This window comes from Neomonachus schauinslandi, chromosome 16 (genome assembly GCF_002201575.2).
Source record: "Neomonachus schauinslandi chromosome 16, ASM220157v2, whole genome shotgun sequence".
In the NCBI taxonomy this organism is placed as follows: domain Eukaryota; kingdom Metazoa; phylum Chordata; class Mammalia; order Carnivora; family Phocidae; genus Neomonachus; species Neomonachus schauinslandi.
The window spans coordinates 11,227,660-11,233,719 of NC_058418.1; the positions used below are offsets into that span (position 1 = coordinate 11,227,660).

The 6,060-nt window shown below is 53.3% G+C and overlaps 1 protein-coding gene across 1 annotated transcript; it reads right to left on the minus strand.

The window, feature by feature from the left end:
• Nucleotides 1-4,000: 4,000 nt before the first annotated feature.
• Nucleotides 4,001-5,268, minus strand: ZNF575 (zinc finger protein 575). Its single transcript, XM_021681116.1, has 2 exons — nt 5,123-5,268; nt 4,001-4,659 (listed from the first exon to the last, which is right to left on the minus strand). Exons 1-2 carry the CDS (start codon nt 5,202-5,204, stop codon nt 4,001-4,003), a joined length of 741 nt encoding a protein of 246 aa, XP_021536791.1. The 5' UTR covers nt 5,205-5,268.
• Nucleotides 5,269-6,060: the final 792 nt, after the last annotated feature.

Genomic DNA, 6,060 nt, shown 5'->3' on the forward strand with positions numbered 1-6,060 from the left:
GGAAGGGTATTTTAATCACGCCCTTCGAGCATCCACCACATTTAAGTTGGGAACTGAGCGGGGTGTTAGGGAATCGGGCGGAAGCTAGGATGGAGTTCTAGGCAGGGGCCATGGCGCGGGCAGAGGCCAGGACGTGGGAACCAGCCTGGCTCCCCGGGGTCAGTTGCTTAAGAGGCTTTAGGGGCGGATCTGTCTGGAAGGAGGGACATAGTCCTTGCAGCTGTGCTAACACGGTAGCCCCTGGACCCGGGTAGCTATTTAAATGAACTACAGTGACGTGAAGGGAAGAGTTTACTTTGTCGGTCACACTGGGCACATTTCAGGTGCCCACTGGCAGCTGTAATAGAGCACACAGATGAAGAACATTCACGTCACTGTCGAAGCAAAAGGACAGGGCTGTCCTGAAGAGCTTCGAACGCCAGGTTGAGAAGCTTGGACATTATCCTGGAGCTGGGGAGGTCAGGAGGGGATTGGAGCAGAGCAAAGGGCAGTCAGAGCTCAGTAACAAATTACCACAGACTTTATGTCTTAAACCTACAGAAATTTATAACCTTCCAGGTCTGGAGGTCTGAAGTCCAAAAGGGACTGAAACTCAGGGTGTAGGCAGGGCAGTGCTCCTTCTGGAGGCTCTGGGGGAAATCTGCGTTCTTGTCTTTTCCCCAGTTCCCCTTCCGTATTCAAAGCCAGCAGTGGCCAGTGGTCTTCCTCACGCCACCTCACTCTGAGACGGCCTCTTCTGTCTCCTCCTTCCACCTTCAGAGATCCTTGTGTTTACACCGAGCCCGCCTGGATGATCTGGGATAATCTCCCTGTTTTAAAGTCTGCGGATTAGCAACTTTGATTCCTTCCACCCTAATTCTCCTTTGCCACATAGCAGATCCATGGGTTCCAGGGATCAGCGTGTGGACATCTTTAGGAGGCTGTTACTCTGCCTACTGCGCCCACCATGTGTGAGACGGTGGGACTACGGTGTGAAAAAGAGACACGAGGCCCCGTTCTCACAGGGCTGACATTCCGCTGGTGGAGAGACCGTGAGTGTGTCGTGCAGCGTTGAGCACGAACACAGGGCAGTGTTACAGAGCCATGGGACAGGGTGGCGTGGTTCAGAGAGGGTCAGTGGGGAAGGTGTGTCAGAGGACTGACCCCTCTGCAGGGACTTGGGAGAAATAAGGGAGAGTCTGGGGGAACCATTCCAGGTGGAGGAAAAGCAGGTGCAAAGGCCCCCAGGCAGGAACCGGCTTGACCTATACAAGGAGCAGCGGGAGGTCAGCGTGTCACAGACTCAGGATCCGCCCTGGTTCAGCACTGGCCTGCTGTGTGGACGCAGGCAAATCCCATCTTTCCTGGCCTGTTGCCCCATCTCTACATCAATGGTTGGACCAGATCGACACCTCGCAAATGCATTTGTCCCTGAAACTTTGATGGTGGTGTGTTGCTGTGGAGGAAATCTTCCAAGTCCGCTCTGTATGTAAACCTTGATAGCAACCGCACTTCTGGCATGGAGGGACTTAATCCTCCTCCTCGCCCACCCCTTCCCCAAGGCCTTGCCCAGTGGACTGGGTCTAGCTAGCGGCTGGTCTAGCGGCCTGCTAATTTGCATTCGCCTGCCCGGTGCCACCCCTGATTCCACAAACCATCTCTCATTCCATCTGCACATTTCAGATCACAAGTAAAACTCTACCTCTTCAAAAAGGTCTTTGCTAACCCTCTATATAATAGTATGTGCCCGGTATACACTCATAATACTGTATCTCTCACCATAGTTGTAAGTTGATTTGTTTATGGTCAAATCTACCAGTCTCTTCCTCTATGATGTACATTTCTTGTATCTTAAGGATTCTTTCTGTACTTCTGAGGTTACAAAGATATTCTCCTTTATTATTTCCATTTTGTTTTTCAAATTTAGATCTTAAATCACCAGAAACTTATTTTTGTGTATGGTATGAGATCGGGATCTGTATGTTTCCTATTGCTGCTGTAACAAACTATCCCAAGCTTAGTAGCCTTAAACAACACAAATGTATTTGCTTATAGTTCTGTAGGTCAGTAGTCCAACTTTTGTCTCAGTGGCCTAAAATCATGGTGTCTGCAAGGCGTGTCCCTTCCGGGGAGGATCCATTTCCTTACCTATTCCAGTCTCTAGAGGCTGCCTGAGTCCCTTGAATCATGGCCCTGCATCCCTCTGGTGTCCATTTCCATTGTCACATCCCCTCTGACTCTTCTGCTTCCCTCTTTCCCATATAAGGACCCTTGTGATTACATCGGGCCCCCCTGGAATAATCAGGATAATCTCCCCATCTCAAGATAAGATCCTTAATCACAAATCTGCCAAGCCCCTTCTGCCATATGTAAACTAACATACTCAGGTTCTGGGGATTAGGACGTGGACCTCTTTGGGGGACCATTATTCTGCCTCCACAGGATCCCACTTAATTTTTTTCCAGATCTCTCAGCTCATTCACAGATGAGCCTGTCCTTGCCCCATTCACCTACAGCAGAGATCTGCAAACTACATCCCATAGGCAAAATCCAGCTCAGCTACCATTTTGTAAAGTTTTACTGGGCTAGAGCCACACACATTCATTCGTGTATCATAATGTGTGTGGCTGCTTTTGGACTCCAGGGGCAGAGCTGGGTCGTTGCGGCAGACACTGTGGCCTGCAAAACCTAAAAGTACATACCATCGGGCCCTTTCCAGAAAAAGTGTGCCAACCCCTAATCTAGTCATGGGGACTGTCACTTGTCAGGACCTCCTGTGAGCACCGGGCCGTTTCTGAGCCCTCGGTCCTCTTCCACTTGCCTGTTCCCATGCCAGCACCACAGATGTCATTCCTACGACTTTGAAATCATTCTTGGTACCTGGGCTGGGGGTGGGGGTGGGGGGCAAGGCTCCCTCCCCTACTTTGTTCTTTAAGATGGACTTGGCTCCTTTACTTTTTTTCTTTTCTTTCTTTTTTGGGCCACTACTTGATTAGCACCCACTCCCCCTCGCTAGACCAGGCCTGTCTTGTTCACTGCTGTGTGCCTACCACCCTGGGCAGAGTCCAGCACATTATAGGTGCTTAATACACATCTGAGGAACGAAGCGCAGTCCATTGTTAGCTCATTCTTATTTTATAGCAGAAGAAACAGGCTCCGAGAAGGGAAGTGATGCCAGAGATGATGCTTGTGCCCTTACAAAGGCCTCCTAGCACTCCCATGTTATAGATAAGGCATCTGAGTCCAGAGAAGTGACAAAGCTTGTCCAGGGCCCCCCGGCTCATAAGTAGTGGGTCAGGGCTGGCTCCAAAGCTTGAGCTTTAAAAAATGTTTATACTATTGGCAGCATGCCCTTTGTTCTTGCTTTTATCATTTCGTATATTTAGGGACTCATTCCACATCTGTACAAATAGAGTTTTTTTCCTATAGCAACATAGTCCATTCTATGGCTGTATTGTATTTCATTAGCTGGTCCCCTCTTGATGGGCACTTGGGTGGTTTCCCAACATCCTTATGCCTTTTTGAACGTAGGAACAACCTTATGCCTTTTTCAGTGCTTGAGTTTATCTATAGGATAAGTTCCTAGAAGTGGAATAGTTGACACGGGCATGTGAACATTTTAAATTTTTTATGGACAGTCAAATGGCCAAGATGGAGGCACCAATTTAACTTACAATAAGGAGAGACCCTGTTCCCCACATTCCTCAGCAACCAACGATGCTAGCAGACTTTTTACTTTTGCCTTATAAATAGGGAAAAACCAGAGCCAGGGCTTGCTTTCAAACCCCAGCTCCAAGCCCATGGTTTGGGGCCCAGCGCTAACTTTCTGTGGGTGACACCTTCCCCTCCCCCAAAACAGGTGAGCAAAGAGTTCCTCAGCCTTGTAAGTTGGAGCCCAGTGTGGAGCCAGTCTCCCTGCCAGCTGTCTGGTCAAGGCAAGTCCATACAGCCCAGCTTAAAAATGCCGCCTCTTTATTGACCCAGGCTGGTGGCAGAGGGCGCCGTGAGCCAAGGGGAAGACTCACTCACGCTCCCCCTGGCTCTCAGCCTGGTGGTGGCTGCGCTGGTGAAGGAGCAGGAGGCGTCTTTGGCCAAAGGCCTGGTCGCAGCTGGAGCAGCGATGCCGGGCTGTGGCCTGGCTGCCTGGTGCCGTCGGGGGGTCGTGACAGAGGCGATGGGCGGCCAGTTTGGAGGGGAATGAAAAAGCCTTGGGGCAGTGCGGGCAAGGATAGGGGCGGGCGTCGGTGGCATGGTGCGTGTGGCGGTGGGCTGCCAGCTTGGAGGGGTAGCAGAAGGACTTGGGGCAGTCGGGGCACGGGTAGGGGCGGGCGGGCGCATGGGTCCAGAGGTGGGCTGCCAGCTTGGAGCGGTGGCCAAAGGCCTTTGGGCAGTGCGGGCACGGGTGTGGGCGGGCACCACTGTGCGTGAGGCGGTGGGCTGCCAGCTTGGAGGGGTAGGAGAAGGCCTTGGGGCAATCGGGGCACGGATGGGGGCGGGCGCCGCCGTGTGCCAGCCGGTGCGTGGCCAGCTTGGACGGGTACGAGAAGGCCTTGTCACAGTCAGGGCAGCGGTGCGGGCGCTGGGGCGGGGGCCGCCGGCGGGGTCGAGAAGGCGCCCCCGCGGACGTGGCAGGCCCTGGAACCGACTTGCTGGGCTTCTGCGGCGAGCCCTGGTGGGGAGCTACAGGACAGGAGGGCTGGTGGGCTCCAGGCATCAACCAACACCCTGAATCTAGGTCAGGCTTCCCTTCCCCCACCCCAACCTTGACACCTCAGGGGTCATCTGGGATTCCTCAAATGACATGTCTCTATTCCCCACCTTATGCCATGCATCATCCAAAGGGGCTCCAAAGGGTTACCTGGCTGGAATCCCGAAGCTACTAAGGTGTCCGTTTCTAGTATATTCCCAAGTGATCACCCTGAAATTCCGCATATCAAACCCCCTGACCCTTAATTTTCTGAGTCCTAAAAAATCACTGAAGTTCCCCAAAGCCAATAGTAGGATTCCCCAGAACATATTTGTGGAGTATCCCAAATGGTCATCACCCTAGGCCTTCAAACTTTCACCCTGAGATTCCTTCAAAATATGATTTTCTTAGCCCCAATTCCTGTGCCCCCCTACCCACGGGCGGGACCGCTCTCACCTCCTCCCTTGGTTACTGGTTCCTTGCAAGTGGGACTAGGATCGGTGTCCCCGGCCGCGGACTCTGCATCTCGTTCCAGCATCTTGCTGGCCCAGGAACCCAGAGGGAGATAGGCGATGCCGGTGATTACCAGGCTGATGGGGATAGGGCTGTAGGGCCTAAAATCAGGGACCAGTCTGTTCAGGAGCAAGGTCTTTTTAAGGCTGGGATCCAAAGGCTAGGGCGGGCCTTACGCGAAGGCGGAGCCTAAGAGCACAACGGGCGGGGTTTATGCAAACATGACCCTTTGCGACTTAGACCCGGGGTTGGAACCCTCGAGCCGAGTGGGCGGGGCCTCTACTACTTAAATTCAGGGGCCGCCCTGAGCGCGGAGCTGGCTAGGCCTCTACATCGAGTGGGCGGGACCTCCCCCCAACAGAACCTCCCAGCCGTGGAAGCAAAGACGGGAATGGGCGGGGCTATATAGACAGGACCCAAAGCAACTCAGACCCAGGGGAGGGGCCTTCGAGCGGAGAGGGCGGGTCTTTTACAACTGTCTCAGGGGAGGAGCCTGAGCTCAGTGGGCGGGATTTCACCTCCAATAGGTAGCTTTACCCGAGTCTTGGTTTAGTCTCAGTCCATTGACGCCGCGTGAACTGCTTCTTTCTTGTTGCTAAATTTCATTCCCAGCGTGGAGGGTAGAGGGGAGACCTAGAGGGAAATGCAGAAAGAACGTGGCGTGTCTTGCGATCCAGAGACCCCTACTGGATTTTTCCCTCGGGATCCCAAGCGTCCGGGCCTCAATGCACGCCTCGAATCATGGCATTCGGGCACCAATGCACTCTACCAAGGCTCAGGCACCAATGCAGCCCCTCCAGAACCTATGCATCAGGACGCCAATCTATTCCTTTCCGGGAGATCCTGGCGTCCAGCCCCCAATCCACTTCCCGAAGACCCAG

Excerpts from the sequence above, each read along its gene's own strand:
- ZNF575 (XM_021681116.1), bottom strand. The coding sequence starts at position 5,204 with ATGCTGGAACGAGATGCAGAGTCCGCGGCCGGGGACACCGATCCTAGT. Across the intron at positions 4,660-5,122 it reads ACCAGTAACCAAGGGAGGAG|CTCCCCACCAGGGCTCGCCG; the intron begins GTGAGAGCGGTC and ends CCTGTCCTGTAG.